This window comes from Cuculus canorus, chromosome 2 (assembly GCF_017976375.1).
Source record: "Cuculus canorus isolate bCucCan1 chromosome 2, bCucCan1.pri, whole genome shotgun sequence".
Taxonomy (NCBI): Eukaryota; Metazoa; Chordata; class Aves; order Cuculiformes; family Cuculidae; genus Cuculus; species Cuculus canorus.
Genome location: NC_071402.1, coordinates 134,322,963 through 134,343,727, shown reverse-complemented (window position 1 = coordinate 134,343,727; position 20,765 = coordinate 134,322,963). Strand labels below are relative to the sequence as shown.

The following is a 20,765-nucleotide window of genomic DNA, read 5'->3' as shown; positions in this document are numbered from 1 at the left end:
TTGTCCTAGGAAAATATAATCAGATGGCATTGGTATACCTACCCAAAGGCTTAGGGTAAGAAGAACTGTAAGAGAAGCTAATAACTACTGAAAAAGGTATGTTCAGTCTCATCAGTCTGAGCACTGCCAGCCTTGAGACAAACCAATTTATTTTCTAGATAGTTCTCATCCTCAGAGTCAGACATTAGAACTACATTTTGCAAAAGCTTAACCCTACACTAAATAGCAGTTACTGCATTCCTTTGTCTAGTAACACCCAGCTAAACTTAGAAAAAGAAATTTTATTAACACTAATCAATCTATCTTCTCAGATCCTACAGGCTGATTCAGGATGCAGAGCTACAGAATAAACAACTGAAACTAGACAGTTGTGATGAGTCTACCACACACAATGGTGAAGCAGAACAAAGTTTGCTACCTAACAGACACAGCAAACCTCAAGCAAAACTACTCCATCCATCTTCACCTTGTCGCAATTATAAATCTCCAGGCAATTCCCAGTCCGGCTTCTGCACCACAGTAAGTGGAAGCTCACTTCCCCCAAGTGCATCAAAGCTAACAGACCTACTTTATTGGGCAATTACTTGCTAGCTTTGATCCTGCTTTCAAAGCCCTATAGCAAATGCAGCTGGCTTGTTCATAAGATGGTTCTTACACACAACGAGATTCCCAATAAACCATAGGATTTTTGCATGCAAATTGATTGGGGACCAATACACAGTTATCAATTATATACACACGGGAAAATACCTGTCCAGTTTGCCCAATGCATCCAAGTAGGTACAGAAACATAGGTGTAAGTAGCATAAATCTTAAGAAAAGCTGCTTTAAGAATTTCCAAGAATAGCTAATTAATGCAGTGTAAAAACACATTTAGACTGTGTAATTCTACAATTTTCCTACTTAAAGACCAGGAAAACTGAAGAACCACAAAACTAGCCCAATACTAAGGTAAAAAGCACGAGGCATTGACATTGCTCACCTCTATTGCTTAACAAAAGGAAAAAGCACCACGCTGTGACCAATACTCCAATACACTCCAAACTTTAAGCACATAACAGGAGATGCAGTTTGGAACTAACTGGACTATTAGTTTGTAGTCAGCCTCTGGACTAGGACAAGGATGCAACTGCTGTCATTTTTGCAACAAAACATGATGCACTGCACTACAGCAAGAAATTGAAACTGAAAACCAACTCTGTGAAAAACCAGAAATTTCTCTTTCACTTTTCATATTGCTATCAGAAAAGGTTCACCTCTCCAACCACTTTCTTTACCTATCTACCAAAGTGCTACAGTACACCAACTGCATCAATCCTTTTTCTTCCTCAAATTAATATTCCCTGCTGTCTCACAGCTCCTCAACAACACGTCTTTACTCACGATGATATTCAGGGCTGTAATCAAAAGACACACAAGCAAACTACTTTGCTATGGCCATTATGTAACATTAACACGTCCCAATGTATCTCAGCAAACCAGAGGTCACCACACACTTGAAGAAATGCAATAATTATATACAAGATATATTAAGGATTCTTCAATAAAAAAGTTTATTTACAAATAAGCTATTAATGAGAATAGTAAAATGGCATTTCCATCAACTCATGGGTATTTTTAAAAAATATACCCCTCCTGCTCACCATAGATGGATGGGATAATAGATGCTAACATTTACTTTGTTCTCCCTCTTGCTTTCTCACACCTTTCAGAAATGGAGTCAGATCTAAGCATTACAAATGTCTACCTCCTAAAACATACTTGGTGGCTATCTCAGGACATTTTATAGACTTTTGCCTTTGATTCTCCCTGGGCTCGTTCTGTTACAACATGGTTGTACAATGGTTGGACTCGATGATCCAGTGAGTCCTTTCCAACCTGGTGATTCTATGATTCTATGAACAGTGCTACTGTACAATCACCGCACTGACCACAGGCTCAAGACATCAGCTGCCTCACATTCAAGATGTCAGCTGCTTCACATTCATCTTCCAAAACCAGCCATCCCAGTGCTAGCAATTCACCTTCTAGAGCTAAACTTCAGGCTTACACCTCGCAGGAAAATGGTCACCTCATCCAAAGCAGTAAAGAACAGAAAAATTCTCCAGAGTAACAGCTAGATCAAAAGTAGTTCCTAGATGAAGTAAATTACATACCTATTATCACTTAAAAGGTTTCAGGGAGAAGCGACAGACTACTAGGGCAACACAAATTTTACCTGGCACACAGTGTTATTAGCCTAAAATACGTACCTGGGCCAGGATTAAGGAACGAGTAACCCACAATTAAGACAGAAGACCATTTAACACCATGGGTCTCACAGGCTAGCACCTTCAAGAATCATCATCTCACAGCTGCGCAGAGTACCACTGAGCTCTGGAAGAGCCACCACTGAATACAACGTATAAACCACCAAAAAGACTCTCCAAGGTCCACATGCTCATGATGCCCAAGGTTCTTAATAGCTCACAACTCAATGGAGATAACCACTCCTGCTTTCACCTGGCTCCTAGCTCCAGCCCCAAACACCTAAATGCTCCCTCTTTCCCTGGCATAGTACAAAGCAGCTTTTACAGCCTAAATGATCGGGTGCTTCTACCAAGGTGAGTCACAAACAAGACTCAAAACAATAGATATGATACTACACCACCAGGGAACTTCTTGAGAGCCCTGCACTGTGCCTGACACTACACAATTCACACAGTGACCTAAAGAGAAGCACACGATGCTTTATCTGACACCTTCATAAATTACAGAACGAAGACAGAAAACAATGGCAGGAACAGACACCCTGAACAGTGTTACAAAAGGTTTCTCCGTGATTTTCTCTCCTGAATGCCAATGCAATGAAAGCTGCACTGTGACACAAGGCCCCTGCAAGTGAGCAGGATTGCTTGCAGCAATCACTAAAAACCCACTGTCCTTTGAAGAAAGCAAATGTGGAGCAGTGCCATACAGGGGTATTGTAACAGAATGATCTGCTCTCACGTAACTACCAATTCTGTGATAAGGGAAAAAAAAACCACATTGTACGTATGTGTAATCAGTGCCTATAAAGTTGTGGAAAGGTCTGTCTCAAGCTGTTGCTAGAGTAACTGTTGTTATTTGTGACTTCATGCTTATGAATGATCAAGTAAAAGAAATGTGCTTGAGAAAAGTTCCTATACATTACATGTCTTGACTCATAATTGCATGACAGGAATTATGTAGGAATAACTGACAGGTAAATGTAATTTGTTTCGGTGTTGTGTTTTCTTCTTTGAACACATACGTTCACTTTTCAAGATCCGATTTATAATCAAATCCATCTATTCAATTCTATTCAAAATGCTACACTTCACCAGCTCAGAGAACTAGGGAGGGTGTGGGAGTGGGCATGAATACCTGTGTGTGCATGGATCCAACTCTACAACCTTAAAAAGAACAAAAGACAACTGCATAATGAAAACAGCATCACACACAAAAGCAAACTTATTAAGGTCTATAAATGATGAAGCTCAAGAGTCCTGCAGTCAGGAACCCTTCCTCATAGCTAGCAAAAATAACAGCAGCATTCCACCACATACTTGGCCCAATAGTAACACTGTGCTACTTCAAACAACAAGAAAAAAAAAACCATCAGTTCTTTTTCTGTTTTTTTTTTTTTTTCTGTACAGCAATCAACAAAGCGGAGTATTGAGTCATGGGGAATGTGCTCTGTGACAACTGAACGAGTCATAGTAACTATCCACCTGTCCCACATAAAAATGCTAGTCAGCCTTTGGCTATGGAAAACCTGGACTTTAAAATAACAAAATACATCTCTCCCCCTCGCAGCTTTTTACCTGTAATCTCAAAATACACATGCCAAAAGATGAGTTTGCAAACACTTCCTCTTTTGCCTGCAAGGAACAGTGTCACCGTTTGTCCAATTCCTATCATATGGGCTTCAGTCTTAAACTATTAGATCATCTCCCTGAAGACAAGGCAATTACAAAATAAAGGCAATTGAACATTTTCTTTTTACAATTCCTATCTTGAGCATGAACAATAAACAAATGCTTGGTCCTTAATATTAGCAGACTACACAGTCACCACAGTCCACTGTGGGTATGTGACCTTCATTTCTAGCTAAGGATCAGAAAGTTGAAGCTATCAAAGATGGTACCTGGAAATAATGTCCAATTTCATGCGGGACTATCAAATAATCCAAAGAATTAAATCATTTATGTAAGGCAGTGACTGTAATACTAAAAGTCCATCTGCCACTGACTTGCTGCAACTCAGTCAAAATTGTTAAAAGCGTTCACAATAACTCTCCATAATTTGCAGAAGTTGTAAGATATCTGACAACAATTAAAACTTCTCATCTCCTTAAGAAACTGCAGAAACATTACCAGCATTTTAATACATTTTAATTAGAAATTAATTTAATTAGATTTTAGCTTGAATAATTATGGCTTCTTATCTGTGAGCCTATTTTACTCTATATTTGCATAAAGCAATAACTGTTCCACTAAATTCACTTCTGCTGCATAGTCTTCAGAATAGTTTTATGAGATCATCTGGTTGCAGAGGAAATGATGATGACATCAAACTAAGCATTCTGATGTAAAGATAGGATTTTTTTTTTTTTTAAATGCTAAGATTACTTTAAGGCAGGCATGTTCAGCAGAGAGGAAACATAATTAAATCATTTTTATTTGCGAAGAAAAGGATTTCAGTTTTCTTTTGGGGCACTGCATTTAAACTAAAATATAAATTGCTACGTTAACCAAGTACAGAATAGAGTTTAAGATACTACAGAAATTGTAGCACTATTCTCTCAATGTCTCATTAAGCAAGAGTTCTTCCATTTCACTCCTTGGACACTTGGGTTGCTGTTCAGCACCCTGACTTCACCCAGCAAACTCAGAACACAATGTCTGCAGTCTCACAGTATGCTACCGGTACTGGGTGACAATGTAGTTCCCTTTTTGTCATCAACTGTCAAAAATGCAGTAAAATACCAAAACTGACTTTCTGACCAGTTGATCCAGCCCTTAGAAACGCAAAAAAATTAACGCTTTGCCTCATGAAAATGAATGGTGATCAGTCAGTGGTTACTCCTAACAGCTTTCACAACCTGTGCCAGTCCAAGAAGCCTTCAATCAGTGGACAGAAAAGCCAGGAGACCTCACACTAATCTTCATTATCTATCCCTATTTTTAATCAAACTGTAGGTCATATACAACACAAAGTACCCTCAGGCTTTCAAAGCCACAAAAGAATTGTGGACACAAATTCTGTATAAAACCTCCTAAAAACACTGCAGGAAAACAGTGTATTTGACAGTCTTTTTGTGCACACTTTGCTAAGCTACTTCTGCCACTTTGAAGAGTTCAGTCTCTTTCCCTGCTTTCCTCCCCACTTATCCACAAGAAAAAAAGGAAAATGCTGGTTTACTATCCTTAGCTTGTCAATTGCACACAGAATAAGGAAATATAAAGTTCAATTTTAATTATACAGTATTTGTCTTGAAAGTTTACACACTTGAAAAATCACATATTCTGGTTTGGGCTACTCTTACAACTGAGATACTGAACCTATAGGTTATATGTAACAGAACACTAAAAGCAAATTGCAAGAGGTTTACAGTCACCATCATCTTCTTTACTGTGAGAAGAGAAGCCTAAAATTTTCGTCATACAATGTTCACAACGCAGAAAAGACTGAAACCACTGCTTCACACCAGTCAGTCTTGAAAGAAAAGACGCAGTCCAAGTAGCTGATTTGGGCGTGCAAACAGAGTAAAAGCAATTGTAGAAAGTTTGTTGTTGCCATGTTTTTCTTCCTTTTGAACAGCATCAACACAGGACTAATTCATGATCTTTACAAAGTAGTTTCCAGTTAGACTGACACACAATGGCAAGCAGCATTAGACAGGTGAAGTGACAGGAAGGAGGAAGGCTGACTTGATGTCAGTGACAAAAACTATTTTAATGGAAATGTGAAATTATTCAAAAATTTCTTCCCCTAAACACGTGAAGATTTCTCTAGTCAGATTCAGGCTGCACAATGGGCTGTGAGCAGGAATCAGTCAGACATAGTATTTTTACATACTGTGTTTTTTCTAATGGCTTTTCATACTCAGTGCCTCACTTAAAGGTTTCTTCTGCCAAAGATCTGTTAAATCAGTGATGTTCCATCAAACAGTAGTTGTCAAACACGATAAAGACCTACAATAATAAAATACGTGACCAAGAGGTTTTAGTAGCCGAGCACCCAGGGAAGAGTGGAAATAGGTCATATTTCCAAGGCACAGAAAGATGATAATAATAATGAGCAGCCTGCTGTTTGTTCAGTAATACTAATTTTCAGACCTCTTTTCTTCTATCCTAAAATCAGAACTATGCATCAGGTGATCCAATACATGGATGTGACAGGAAAGTCACGTAACAAAGGACAGATGAAAATAGTTCACTGCTACTGCAGAACATACCTTTCAACCAAGTCCTTTAAGGAGGGAGCCTCTCACCCTGCTACTGAGACAGGACAACACCTTAGTGTCTCTCTCACACCCTAACATGGCACACCAAACTGCAGACTCAACTAGGAAGCTGCAGTGGGCACCTGGCATAACGGAACCGCAAAAAAAATGCAAAGCAACACCACAAACACACAAAAGTAGGAAGAAGCAATAAGGCATGAGATCTCATTTCTCAGCCCTGTGTACACATGTTTGAACACAGACCTCCAAAAAAGAGTTAGGTGTGCTGACATAGAATCTTTGTGCCATCATCCTGCTGACTACCTTCTATGTTTTGGAGATGTTATCAGCATTTTGATATCAGTCTTTGATGAAAGATGTAGTCAGATGCTGCTCAAGCTACTCCAACACTGAATAATTGGCTCTAATCTGTTCCTTAAAAAAAAAAAAACTACTCTAATTTACTTAGATTAAGTGGGCACATCTGCTAACTTCCTAGAATTAAATATGAATTGACTGAGCCAAAAAACCAAAACCACGAACAAGTGACAGTTCTATTGACTGAGAGATTTTGGGGAAGTTGGGATAAGAAACAGCAACTTAAATATGAAAACAATTAGAATCTCTTCCTCCTACCAGCTGGATGATTGGCATTTGGCTCAGGATCATCCTTGTGAAAGCATCCTCCCCTGTTGACTAAGTGCACTTTTAGGCAGTACGCAAACACTATCAGGAAGAAGGTAGGAAAACATGTGCCCTTCTATTACTCCATATTCTGAAATCTACAGACATTTTTCCAGTACACAACAACAAAAGAAAAACAAAGAACAGCAAGCGTGGTTGTTGTTCTCTCCTCATCTCCGTGCAAAGCCAACACTAAAAAAAAAAGACTCCAACCTGCCAGGGAACTTTCTTTGAACCTTCTATTTCCTGATAAGTTTAAACTTATCCTTTCAGATAGAAATGAAGCTTGGCTCCAAGAAAGAACATTTTTAAATCTTCAGTGAATACAGATGAGATAGTAGTCACCTGCAGAAACTGAAATATGTGAAAAGAAATACAAAATTGTGCATGAAGGTGGAAAAATCTGTGGTCAATGGCATTTTACACCACAATCTCAATTCCAGTAAATCAATTTCAATTACAAAGAAAGTAATAAACAAGATTACAGTGTCACAAATAGAGAGAGAATGAATAATCTCTGTTGGGGAAACAACAAATGAATTCAAACACATCAAATCATTATCCTCATACTTTTCCTAAAGTTTTAAGAAAAATTCATTTAGCTCCATCAGAAAAATTCAGACTTTGATCCTCTGCGTTTCCTTACGTGTGCTGTTCCACAACTGCGCAGAAATCTTATGTTTTAAATTTGCTTAACAGCTGTTTAGTTCAACAGCTAAGGTTTTAAAACTGCAGAACACTGATTATGCAAAGGCATCTGAAGGGGGAGGGGAAAAAAAAAGTCTGCTTCTATCTATTTATAAGGTTGGCTAATAACTATGATCATTGAGTCACACAACACCTTCTTCCATATTCTAGCTTTGGAACTAAGGTTGCTCCTTGCAGTTCTTGGATTGCCCTAATCATCAAGGACATAAAAATCATAGTTGTAAAAAGCATATGTATTACTGCTCTGATAAGTAAAATTGGAAAAATAGCCTTTAAAAGCCTTAAAATTTTTATACTGATGAGAATTTTTTAAAAACTAGAGTTTAAGAGTTTGAAGGTATGTTATCTTCATATGGGATTCACTTATGGAGGAAACTGAAGATTGGGGAACAAAATAAAAACTACAGGCTAATACCCCTCAAGTAAAGCTACTTTCTTAACACTTCTGTTTTGAAGAGAAGACATAATCAAGTTCCAGCTACATTATTTGTGGTTAATCTCAATACAGACTAACGATAGTACTACAGGTAATTACAACTCTAGGATTATCATTGCTGGCTTAACCAAAACTTAGGTCAATTCAATCTATATTCTGGTAGCTTTTAGAAAACAAGATATGCTGGTCAAAAGGCATTTAACGTGCTTTAAAAAGGTCAGTTTCTAAAAGACTCTTCTTCAATTCACAAAATCTCATTAATGATTTGCCTCCCTGATTCGTCTGTTTTGCTGTCAGACATTCCTGTCCCAGATACCGGAGAGAGGTACTGGAGCACAACAGCCTGCATCTGCTTTCTGTGAAGCACTGCACTTCACAAAAAAGGTGATCCTACACATCTGATTTAAGACATGTCTGTGTGTTTCTCTCCACACTAAATCAAATTTAATTAATCCTGCAGAATGTGATGAGATGCAGTTTTAACACCTTTTTTTCACTATTTGCACCTATTTTCAATCAAAGAAAAGTGGTAACTATTTAAGCAGCACTAATGTGTCTTTTAAGTCTTCACCTGTCAAAAGGACAGTTTGTGGAGCAAAAATTAAGTTTCAAGAGCAGTTATCTGTCCTATTCACTGCAATCACAGCCACCTAAAATACGAACAGTAAGAATGCCAAAATTGTGTAAAGACTAAGAAGACAAGACAGCCCTATATGAAAATCTTCAGCATCTCCTGAAAACAATAGGCTATTTGGACACCAGCTGACTGAGAGCTTGGGAGAGAACCAAAAGTACTGCTGTCCACACCATTTCTGATACAAGCCAGGATGCTGCTGACCCTCTCGGCGACCTGGGCATGTCGCTGGCTCATATTCAGCTGGCTGACAACCAGCACTCCCAGGCCCTTTTGCACCGGGCAGCTTTCCAGCCACTCTTCCCCAAGCCTGTAGCATTGCATGGGGTTGTTGTGACCAAAGTGCAGGACCCAGCACTTGACCCTGTTGAACACCATACAACTGGCCTTGGCCCATTGATCCAGCCTGTCCAGATCCCTCAGCAGAGCCTCCCTACCTTTCAAGCAGATCAACACCCACCCAATTTGGTGTCCTCTGCAAACCTACTGAGGTAAATTCTCATCCCACACTCACATAACTGACAAAGATAGTAAACAGAACCAGTCCCAACACTGAGCCCTGGGGAACAGCCCTTGTGATCAGCTGCCAAGTGGATTTATCTCCATTCACCACAACTCTCTGGGCTCAGCCATCTGGCCAAGTTTTTACCCAATGAAGAGTACACTTGCCTAAGTCATAAGCAGCCAGTTTTTCCAGGAGAACGCTGTGGGAAATGGTGTCAAAGGCTTTTCTAAAGTCTAGATAAATAACATCCACAGCCCTTCCCTTACCCACTAAGCTGGTCATCATGCCATAGAAGGAGATCAGGTTGGTCAAGCAGGACTTCCCTTTCATAAACCCCTGTTGACCGGGCCTGATCACCCCACTGTGCTGTACGTGCCACGTGATGGTACTTGATGATCTGCTCCCTAATGTTCCCTGGCACCAAGGTCAGATTGACGGGCCTGTAGTTCCATGGATCCTCCCTTCCAGTCCTTCTTGTAGGTAGGAGTCACATTTGCTAACTTCCAGTCAACTGGGACCTCCCCAGTCAGCCAGAACTGCTGATAAAAGACAGAAAGCAGCTTTAAGCACTTCTGCCAGCTCCTACAGTACTCTTGGGTGGATCTCATTGGCCCCATAGACTTGTGTGTGTCTCAGTAGTGTAGCAGGTTGCTAACCATTTTCCCTTGGATGGGAAGCCCCTTGCAGGGGCTTCATTCTGCTCCATGTCCTAGTCTTCCAGCTCAGGGAGAACCCAGCAAACTAGTCTTACTATTAAACACTAAGGCAAAGAATGCAGTAAGTACCTCAACCTTCTCCTCATCCTTCGCCACTATGTTTCCTCCCACATCCAATAAAGGAAGGAGATTCTCCTTAGCCCTCCTTTTGCTGCTAATATATTTATAGAAACATTTTTATAAAAATCATATAAACATTTATAGAAACTTTTTTTTTCTGTCTTTTATGGAAGTAGACAGATTAAATTCTATTGGGGGTTTAGCCCTTCTAATTTTCTCCCTGTTTAACCCCACAACATCTTTTTGGTCCTCCTGAGAGGCCTGCCCCTTCTTCGAAAGGTCATAAACTCTCCTTTTTTCTCTAGAGTCCCAGCCAAAGCTCTCTGTTCAGCCAGGCCAGTCTTCGACCCCGCTAGCTTGTCTTTCAGCACCTGAGGATGGCAGGCTTCTGCACCTTTAAGATGTCCTTCCTGAAGAATGTCCAGCCTTCCTGGACTCCTTTGCCCTTCACGACTGTCTCCTAAGCCCAAATATGATATCTAGGTTAAAAAAAAAAAAAAAAAAAAAAACCCAACAAAACAGAATGACAATTCCCATAAAAGGTCCCAGATCCCTGTTCCCAGAGGGATATAAACCTCCCCCAACCTCTGATCCCGAAGCCTTTGAGATTGGGTCTCCTGCTGAAGTGATGAACAAAGTACCAACATTATCAGTCCATGCTAACATGGACTGGTAGGGAGCAAAACTGTGGTGATGTGGTGGTCACAGTCATAAAGGCAACAGTAACCTAAACCACAAATGCACTAAACCTCTTTTTAGGTTTTTTATTTTGTCGTTTATACATTTTAATACAGATCAATTCATAAAATGCCATAGCACTTAACAATGCACGTGTTTATCAACTCAAAAACTATCAACGTAAGGAAAAAAAGTCCCGGATTACTGCATTGCATACAAGTTTCTTCACCACTAAGATCACTCCCTTTTATTCTCCCACATTTCTAAAAGGAGAAAAAAGCATCAGAGAGCTAGAATTTCACCAGCTGCCTGTCTCTCCTACTAGCTAAGACTGTAGTCATCTTCTGCATGTGGTGTTGAGCTAGAATCAATCAGCACTGCTAGAAAAAAACTGTAGGGCCCATCTAGGCCAATCAAGGCAATTACAACCGTAAACTTGCCTAAAACAAGAAGCAAGTATTCCTTCTACAGTGAAATCATTTCACCTTTCAAAACATAAATAAGCCAATCAAAGACATATCTTTAAAAAAAAAAAAACCCACAACAATACTAAACCATTTGCAAGGGCTGTTTGAATTTTTATTTCCATTTCCTTAGAAAATTCACATCAAAGTTTTCCTTTTAAAAATGCTCCTATCAGTCCAGTTACTGGGCTATACAGAGAAAACTGGACAAAAGACTTTCAAAGACATTGGTATAAATATTTAAGAGGAAAATGGTGACAGAGTTTTCTTGGTGCTTCAGTTCCATTTTTTACTTATCCTCTTCGGAACATTTAAACTGACTGTTGTCCACTAGCACTTAACTTGTGGGTACAGTAGTTTGCCAGTTAGTTTTATGACAATCTCATCATTTTGCCTATGCAAAACTTACAGTTAAATCCCTATGGTCACGTTCTTGTACCATGCCTCTTACATTTAGGAAAAAGAACTGTAGCACCTCTACGATTATCCCATCATAAGCCAAACATGAAGAGTGTCAATGAATGAACTGCCTGATCCACAGAAAACAGCATAGACCTAATTTTGGTAAAAAACCAATTCCTTCTCTGTTGAGCAGTGGAAATTGCAAAAATATTTATAGATGCAAGGCAGTAAATAGTTCTATGTTTGTCATACAAGACAACCTTTCACAGGTTTCCAGCTTAATGTATTTCTACGTGTAGTGCTAAATTAGGGCACACCATCCACATAACTCCTCATGCTGTTTTGAACCATATTAGGGAATTGATCTAATTTACATCAAAAAAAAAAGACAACAATTTATATATAAAAATCAAAAAGCTGTGCTACTTTTTGCAAAGTCAGTTAGCCCCTATAATTCACCCCAGGACCATTTACCCTAGTATTGCTACTAAACATTTAGTGTTATCCAAGTTGAATTACAGCTTCATGGCTACCATTGGCTTTTAAAAGCGGAGTGATCTGGCAATTCAGGAAACAAACAGGTACCTCTCCACATCAACTCAACCAAGAGAACAGCGACATGAGTTCAGCCCTCGCATCAGCGCAGACAACCAACCAGTCCAGTATCACGAAGGCAGAACAGGCAAAGAACCAGCCCCAGAGGTCTGGTCCAGCCTAGGCTAGGACTGCAAAAAAGAATCAGTAACCTCCCAAAACTATGGAATTAGTGATAAAAAAATATTTTCAAAAGGTTAGACTGTCAGTGCACAAGTCTATCAACTTCACTGCATTCTCTACAAACAAAATTGTGACTGTGTATATGCAAACTCCATTTTGCTTGGCCTCTGAGGATCAGATTCATTAGCACGCTTCACTACCTCAGTCACAGCATCATGCAAAACCCAATCCATCTACAAGCAGAAAGACATGTGCAAGTTATGATTTTTAGGATTCCAGAAGTTCCACCAAGGTGCACATCCAGCACCGCCAGAAGCCTGGCTGAGCATACACAGACATTTCAGACACAGTGACCAGGCCTCCCCGCTCTAGCCCAGCAACCATGCATGCAACGCATCCAATATGCACTGGCAGAACCGTACAAAGCACCAAGAACTGCAAGCCACCAAAACCAACACACATGGAGGCATCATTCATGCAAAATGCATAACTCAACTGGCAACACAGAATCTAAACCTCCTCCCTTGCAGCTGTGTGCCCTAATTGTTAGCAACTGAACCAGGTTGTGGGCCACTCCACTGTCCCTCCAGTCTTTGTGTTGCTAACTACGCAGTGTCCCTGCCTGAAATGGAAATGCAAGCCTCACTGTTTGAAGATCCTCCAGGGACATCCCTATCTTTTCATTTCCTGCTGGCTTAGACGCTCCCTAGTCATCATACTGCCTGTTGTGATACCTGTTCCTGGACACCTCAGATGGGAAGCAGAACAGGGGAACCTAAGGCAAGCGGCTAAAAGTTAGGCATGGAGATGTTGATCTAGAAGACACCATTCTCAGTCTAAATTCCAGGCTCTGGTTTTCACATAGAATCACAGAATTGTTTAGGTTGGAAAAGACCTTTTAAGATCAAGTCTAACTTTAAACTTGACTTAACACTGTCAAGTTCAGTCTAAACCACGTGCACTTGTCTTTTAAATACCTCCAGCGATGGTGCTTCCATCACTTCCTTGGGTAAGCTGCTCCTCCAATACTTGACAATCCTTTCACTGAAGAAATTTTTCCTAATATCCAATCAAAACCTCCCCTGGTGCAACTTGAAGCCATTTCCTCTTGCCCTATCTTTTGTTACTTGGGAGAAGAGACCAACATCCAGTCACCGCAGTCAGCCTTCATAAGATCTGTGTTCTAGACCCTTCATCAGCTTCACCACTCCTCTAGACCTTTCACATAGCCAAGAGTAAGCCAGTCAGTAAGGTAGATCTCAAGAAGACCCAAAGAGTAATTTTACTGGTCAGCACACAAACAGTTCTTGCAGGCTGCCTCAGCATGCAAAATTTCAGAACCATACAAGTTGAGCAGCTGAAGTTAGGCACCTTAACAGTATCCAACAAGAGGAGTCTGATCAGGCTTGCAACAAGTTCGATTTCTTCTGTTTCTTCTCAAACCGTACGCAGTTCAGTGTACGTGCATGCACTTCTCCACGGTTTCTCAAACGTTTCTTTTTCTCCTTCTTTAGAGAAAAAGAAAAATGCCAGCAACTCAATCCTCATGAGCAATTTCATCTTTTAACTCACTGGATTTTGTGCAGGCCAAGTAACATTTTTGGTAAAGAATATAATTGCAATTGCACTTTTCTAAGGTATTGTAAATAGCATGAAATTATTTTAAAATGTTATGAAAAATGCACTTGTAGTGTTCCTTTAAGTGTTTTAACAAAGCTTCAGTTGAAATTGCTTTATTCCAAAGCAATCGAAGATAGAGTATTTTTATAAGGACCTCTTTATCTCCTTGCAAATGACTGGGATACAGATATCTTCCAGAAAGAGAATGCACCAGGAAATATGCAACCTTACATTTTACTAGCCATAGATACCTAGCACCATAAAACATCAGCTGCTCTGTTTCTGAAAATTTTGTTGGTAGCTGAAGCAAAACAGCAGGATTAGCAGAGTCACAGTAGTGCCCAAAGGCCTTATGCAAGTTTAGGTTTGGCACCACATAAACATACAGGCTCTATTCAGCCATTCTATAGCCAAAGCAGCAGCAATCAAAAGATCAAAAGCAAAAATGAAGCTACAATTAAGCAGCGCATTCATGCCATCTTCCAGGAAATACAGTACCACATACCTCCTTGTCATATTCCTTGGACAACATAGATAAATAAAATAGATATTGGCCTAAACAAACTGGTCAGAAGACACGTTGTTATCACTCAGAGCTGTAAGCTTGTCTATCTTATAGAATCCGGAGGAGTGCCTTTAACGCATGGGTTTTGAAGCACACTTCGAAAAGCTCCTCTAATCTCCTGGGACACAAAGCTGCACAGAAAGAACTATTCATTTCCCAATCCGAAAAAATCTAGATAACTTTGGATACTTTTTAGTGGACCTCAGAACAGATGAGATGCACATAAGGAAATACACATAACTGCTGAGTCCAGTAGCACTCTCCCAGAGCCATACATGAAGTGAGGACACCCTGCAACTGCTCTTAGAGGGACCGCATAATGGAAAAGAGCAAATTTCAAAAACTTGATAAAACCACAGGCAGTTGGAACATGCAATCTCATCAGTACCTCTCTAAGTTATATACATCAGATATATATCCACCTCCTCTAACTGCCACCTTGCTCTGATAAAGAAAGTGGTGGGCAGAGACAATAGTATAAAGAAACAGATAAACTCAACCAAGACAAAAACCCCAGTGTAATAAAGATCCTTTTCAGGGTAACATGGCATTCACTGAAGAAGAGAGCTGTATCAGATGGACTTTTGTCACAGGGGAGTCACTTTGCGAGTGCCTTCCCTGGGATTATTCTTGCCAGTAGGCCCTGTAACTCACTGTGTACCTTGTACAATTAGGACTCAAGCAGATCCCTAAGGGTAAACATCATGAGCAAAGACTTGTGCAGTAAAATAAAGCAAATGAAACTGAACACACAAACAATGGTGGGGAGAATAGGGAAGTGGAGTAAATTATTTGCTTTTTCCTCTGTTTCAGTCACAGTCATCATGCATGGTACTTTGTACTTAGGAAAGTTTGAAGTTACCAGCATTCACACAACTTCAATGTCACTTTATCAGGCAAATTCTGGTCTCTTAAGAAATAAGGATGCAGTAGCGAGTCATAAGCAGCATAAATACACATTTTTTTCTGAGGGGGAAAGTGGAAAGAAGAGTCTCATGATATGTAAGAATTTACACATTTCTGTGTATTTCCAAAATTTAACTACACATCAGCAAGCACCACTGGACCCGTACAGACTAGCAATAGTACCTCTCATGGGGATCTTACATGGCATGATCAAACCCAGTGATGCTTCAGGGAAACAGATTCCTTTCTCCTTACTCACCAACCACTTTACCTGCACAATAATCATCAAATCACAGAGTGACTGGCTCCTGTCCACAAAGGACTCTGCCCCTTTTATGGATACAGTAGGCCACCATGATGCTAGGACCCCTCGCCTGTTCTTTTCTGAGGGCCCATCGAATCCACATGCAGTGCAATGCAATTCTTCTCTACCATTTTGCTGGAGGAAGGGAAGAATGGCATCAACGAGGGCAAGAACAGTGAATTCAGTTGTTTCCAGGTACATCACACCTACTGCTAGCACAGGGGAGAGAAGCATGGGAGAAGAAGCTGAATGAAGAGGTACAATGGAGCAGGATGGATGACGCACAGAGGAACACACTGGGTATGCAGGACAGCAAAATAACTGACATGGCATGGTTGCACCAGCATCTAATAGTTTCAGTATTATTTGGAATCACTTTCATTTAGAACTGCATTGACACAGTGTTTCTATTTCAGTCATTGCTTATCCAGACCTAATTGATTCAGGTTAACCAGGGCAGGCAGTGGAACATTTCTGCACACAAAAAGACACTTAGAGCCAGGGCCAGCAGCATCAATCCTTCACAGAACTCCAATTAATTCAGTCAAGGTGATGCATCTTGCAGGACTGGAGTGTTCAGTGGGAAATGTCTGACTATACTAACACCAAGACATACAAGGAGCCTGTGATGGGGACTAACTACTTTTGATACGACAAGGTTTAGGATTTTAAAGATAAATATGGCAGCAACTGGAAAGAACACGTAACTCCACTGATACAGTTTCCATAGTAAACAGTTCCAGAAAAACACAAGCAGAAAGAGAATTAGAAAAATGTTTAATATGTCAAAACTGCATAAAAAAGTTTCTTTACCTTGCATCAGATACATCCTAAATATTATCATGGAAGTGAAGTCAGCAACAAATCGCTTCATTTTACCTTATTGACATATTTCTGTGAAGCACTTGTTCTTCAAAAGACTTACACATGCACTTAAAATTAAGCATGCAAGTAGTCCCACTAGGTACTGATGTAAGGTTCATGCCTTCACTTAAACAGTCATTTTACAACTACCTTTTTTAGCATTTGATACTTGTGTTTACTTTGCTCATAAGGCAATAATTTTTAAATAAGTTATATTTAAGTAATGGAGTCAACCAGAATGCGTCCAATGGATAAAAGTTTACACGTGCACCAAGAAACAATTACATTAGAAAAAGAGAGATATATTACAGGCTTTAAAAATCATCTCCTATGCTAGTACTGTGCAGTTCAATACAAGTATGAAAATTTATTCACATGCTGTCCATAGCAGAGATGAAGTTTAATGGGGTACAAGCCCACAGTTTTTACAGTTTCTGGGCTTTCATTTCTCTACTGAAATTATCCAAGTTTGGAATTTTCTTCAATGAAATTTTCAACTGCTTTGAGTGTAGCTGAGTAGTTATGAAATACAAAGTTTAAAAATAACACACACTAGCTCACATTATAAATACCAGTTTCTGACCTTAGGTTGAACAGAAAAAGTAGCACAGTAGCAAAGGCATAATCAGCTATGGAAAGAGGTCTCACTGAAAAGTACCTCAGAACTTTCCACTGAAAATAAGTTCATATTTTATCAAGCAGAAGGACTTTAAAAATATAGCAAGTCACACTTTGCACATGCATGATACAACAGCTATAGCAGTATCTGGACCAAGGGTTGCTTGCATTCACTCAACAGCCACAGTTAATTTTGCTCTAAAATACACACCGGAAGAATAGCAAGGGGCATTAGCTAGCCTGCAACTTCTCTTTAGAAATATCTGGCAAAAGGGCAGAAAAAACATTGTGACTGCATTGTTAAACACTCAAAATGAAGAAATAAAGCATGACACACTAAGTAAAATGTCATTATTGCTCTACATGTGTGTTACAATAAAGACCTTCCACACAGCCAGTTTACTGTGCAATTCAGAAAAAGAAGCCAGTATCTATGATGGCAATTTTGTCACCAATGAGATAAAAATCTACTGGAATATCTCATCTGCAGTTTTTACTGGCAAGTTTTACAAATGTAATTTACAGTGCAGTTTTCACAAACCACTTTCAGAAAATGTTTTCAAAGATTAAGAAAAGACACTGATGTGCAATATACACTGTTTAAAATGTTGTATAAATTGTAAGACACTCAGTGACATAAAACAAAGAAAATTAAATGGCACTGCAATGGACATTAACGATTCCATGCATAAAAGCTTTGTCCCCATTTCTTGATACCTGAGTGCTTAACTATGCAGCTTTAACAGTATCCTATCTGGGTTTTCCTTTTGACAGACAGAATTCCTAGAGTCTGCTTACAACGTCAACATTTGAAATCTTGCAAGCAAAAAGCAATTACATTCAATACCAAAGAGTCATGTGCCTAAAAGGGTATAATTAAAAAGTTAAAGGAAGCGCTCATGCAGGATACTGGCAAGGAAAGGGTACTGAAAGGATTTTAGAAAAATCATTTGACTCACCAGTCCATTGTTTGGCTGAGGTGAAAAAGGCAAACATTACTGAGATGCATCAGTGAGGAAGTTAGAACACAAATCAAGGCCCATGCCTGCAAGCACATGTGAATAACTTAAGGCCCAGAAGCTCTTTACATGGCAGTTATTCATATGTGTGCTTGCAGAACATAAGCTCAGACATTACAGTTAAGTGTACAAAACGCTACTTTCATTTTGTCACCAACTTCAATAAAAATAGAAATCCATCTGTGTTTAACAGCAACTGTTTCACCTCAAGGAGATAAAAACCCTTCAAGTCTCACAAGGTGACTTAATAATTAATCCAGTCTAACTGCTCCCAGCTCTACTTCTTTTTAAACCACGTCTCAAAACACACTCAACCCTGCAGAAGATACGCAAGTGCAGTAAACTTTGCAGCACAAAGTGCTATAACTCGGTTTTGCAATGCAACAAGGATGCTCATGACACCAGTGACAAGCCATTATTCTTTTTACAAGGTGTATCTCTGCCAAGCCTGACATAATCAGAAACACATGACATTCAGTTCAGTTCCTCCTTAAGTGTTGAGTCTTTCCAGCATACGCTTCTAAAGATTTTGGTGATCTGAACTGTGTAATAAACCAAAAGATAAAGGATGCTATTCAAAGTGCAGTATGGAGCACACATGTGTGCCTGATTAGATACACTGACTGCATATGCAAACTTTTTTAAGTATGTGTCAGTATCAGGGACTTAAACAGACTGCATATTAAGTAAGAACTGCTGCTTGGAGAGGAAAACGTAAATAGAGAGTTCATAAATTCAGTGAATAAAAGACTTCCACGTTTTTTAAGACCAAGAGTTTGGTAGGATGTAACTGATTTGCTGTGTGTATGGACCAGTGGGTAACTAGGAAAAAAAAAGCAAGCTGCACAGGACAGCTAAGGTTGCCCAACCCATTAAAACAATATGCATTTCAGATAATCTAAGTTCTTAGTGAGGATGGCGTTGACAGAAGTAGCTCTGCTACGGACCTACTGAAATAGAAGAGAATGCAACTCCTGTCAGACAGTTTGAGCGCATGTGCTGCTTTGTGTTGTTTGGGGAAGTTTTGTTTTCTGACGTTTTCTGGATATTTCAGCACTGACTTCAACAAAAAGCAGGATGTGGCCCAATCTTTTCTTTTAAAGTTTCAGTATTCAAAAAAGAAAACTAATGAAAGCCTAGTAATAAGCTTTGAAACACCAACACTACATATAATTTTAACTGCCATTAGAAATGGAATACCTACTTTTTTATACGGTCTTGATCCAGATAATGGCTATTATTTTTTTCTTGGATGCAAGTGTGTTATTAAACAACTTATAAAAGTATTTAAATTAATTTATCCTCCTGAAACAGCAGAAAGGCCTACCTAACACGTACCAATCTGACAGGAGAGAACAGAGAAGCGAAGGTGGTTGGAAATTATAATCAAATTTGAAAATACAATGTAAAAGCAGGTGTATAGAGAAAACGTGAGGAAAAGCAAAAAGGAAGTCTCACGCTGAGGCCTGCGAGCAGGGCAGGGCCAGCTCTGCACGATCCTGACCTGCCAGCTGCTCTCCCAGGGCCCACTACATCCTCTCTTCCAAAATGCATAGAAGCGTTTGGTTGGAAAAGACCTTTGAGATCATCGAGCTCCAACCGCACGTGGCCTCTGCTAACGCGTATCCCTGAGCCCATATCGACGTCCACATCCATGTCCATATCCATAACCATGTCCGTATCCGCCCGGCTTTTAAGCACCTCCAGGGACGGTGACTCACTCCCGCCCCGGGCAGCCTCTGCCAGCGCCCGGCAACCCTTTCGGTGAAGGATTTTTCCCTATTACCTAACCCGCGCCTCTCCGGCCTCCACCCGAGGCCGTTTCCCCTGGTCCCCCATCACCGAGGTGCGCCCACAGCCCGGCCTCGCGTGTCACCCTGACTCCCCGCGCCGGGCCGGGCCCTCCCGGGGCCGCCTCCCCGCTGCGGGGTCCCCGCCGCCACCCCGCGCTCGGCAGGGCCCGCGGCGAAGGAGGAGGCGCCAAGGACGGGCCCGAGGTCAAACGCGGCAGCCTGGCTCGCGGCGGCGTTGCCTTACCTTGGCAGCCATGCTGTGCCCGGCGCGGCCGCCCCCCCCCTTTCTCCCTCCCCTCCCTTTCCGACCGCGGCGCGCGCCTGCCCCGCCCGCCAGCGCCGGCCGTCACCGCGCGGGGCCCGGCGCGCGCCGCCCCCGCCCATTGGCTGCGGCCCGGACAGCGGGGCGGGCAGCGGGGACACGCGGTGCCGCGCGGGATGGCGTCTCCGCAGTCACCTCAGGGGACCCTGCCGCCCCTCCGGCACAGGGAGAGGGGCACGGCCCCAATTCAGGATTCATGCTGGTGCCGAAAACGTCGTCGTATCATATAATCATAGAATCAGAATCATAGAACCATGGAATCATAGAATAGTTTGGGTTGGAAGGGACCTTAAAGATCATCC

General features: G+C 40.7%; 1 protein-coding gene across 2 annotated transcripts in view; it reads right to left on the bottom strand.

The window, feature by feature from the left end:
• Positions 1-20,483, bottom strand: part of SLC25A13 (solute carrier family 25 member 13) — a 103,623-nt gene extending 83,140 nt beyond the window's left edge. The window contains exons 1-2 of one of the 2 annotated variants that reach the window (XM_054058137.1): positions 20,386-20,442; positions 18,289-18,303 (exon numbers count right to left, since the gene is read on the bottom strand). In XM_054058137.1, the coding sequence (XP_053914112.1) occupies positions 18,289-18,303; positions 20,386-20,397 (27 nt within the window). In that variant the 5' untranslated portion in view covers positions 20,398-20,442. Of the gene's footprint in view, positions 1-18,288; positions 18,304-20,385 lie in introns of both variants that reach the window. The other variant, XM_054058138.1, reaches the window with a different exon arrangement.
• Positions 20,484-20,765: the final 282 nt, after the last annotated feature.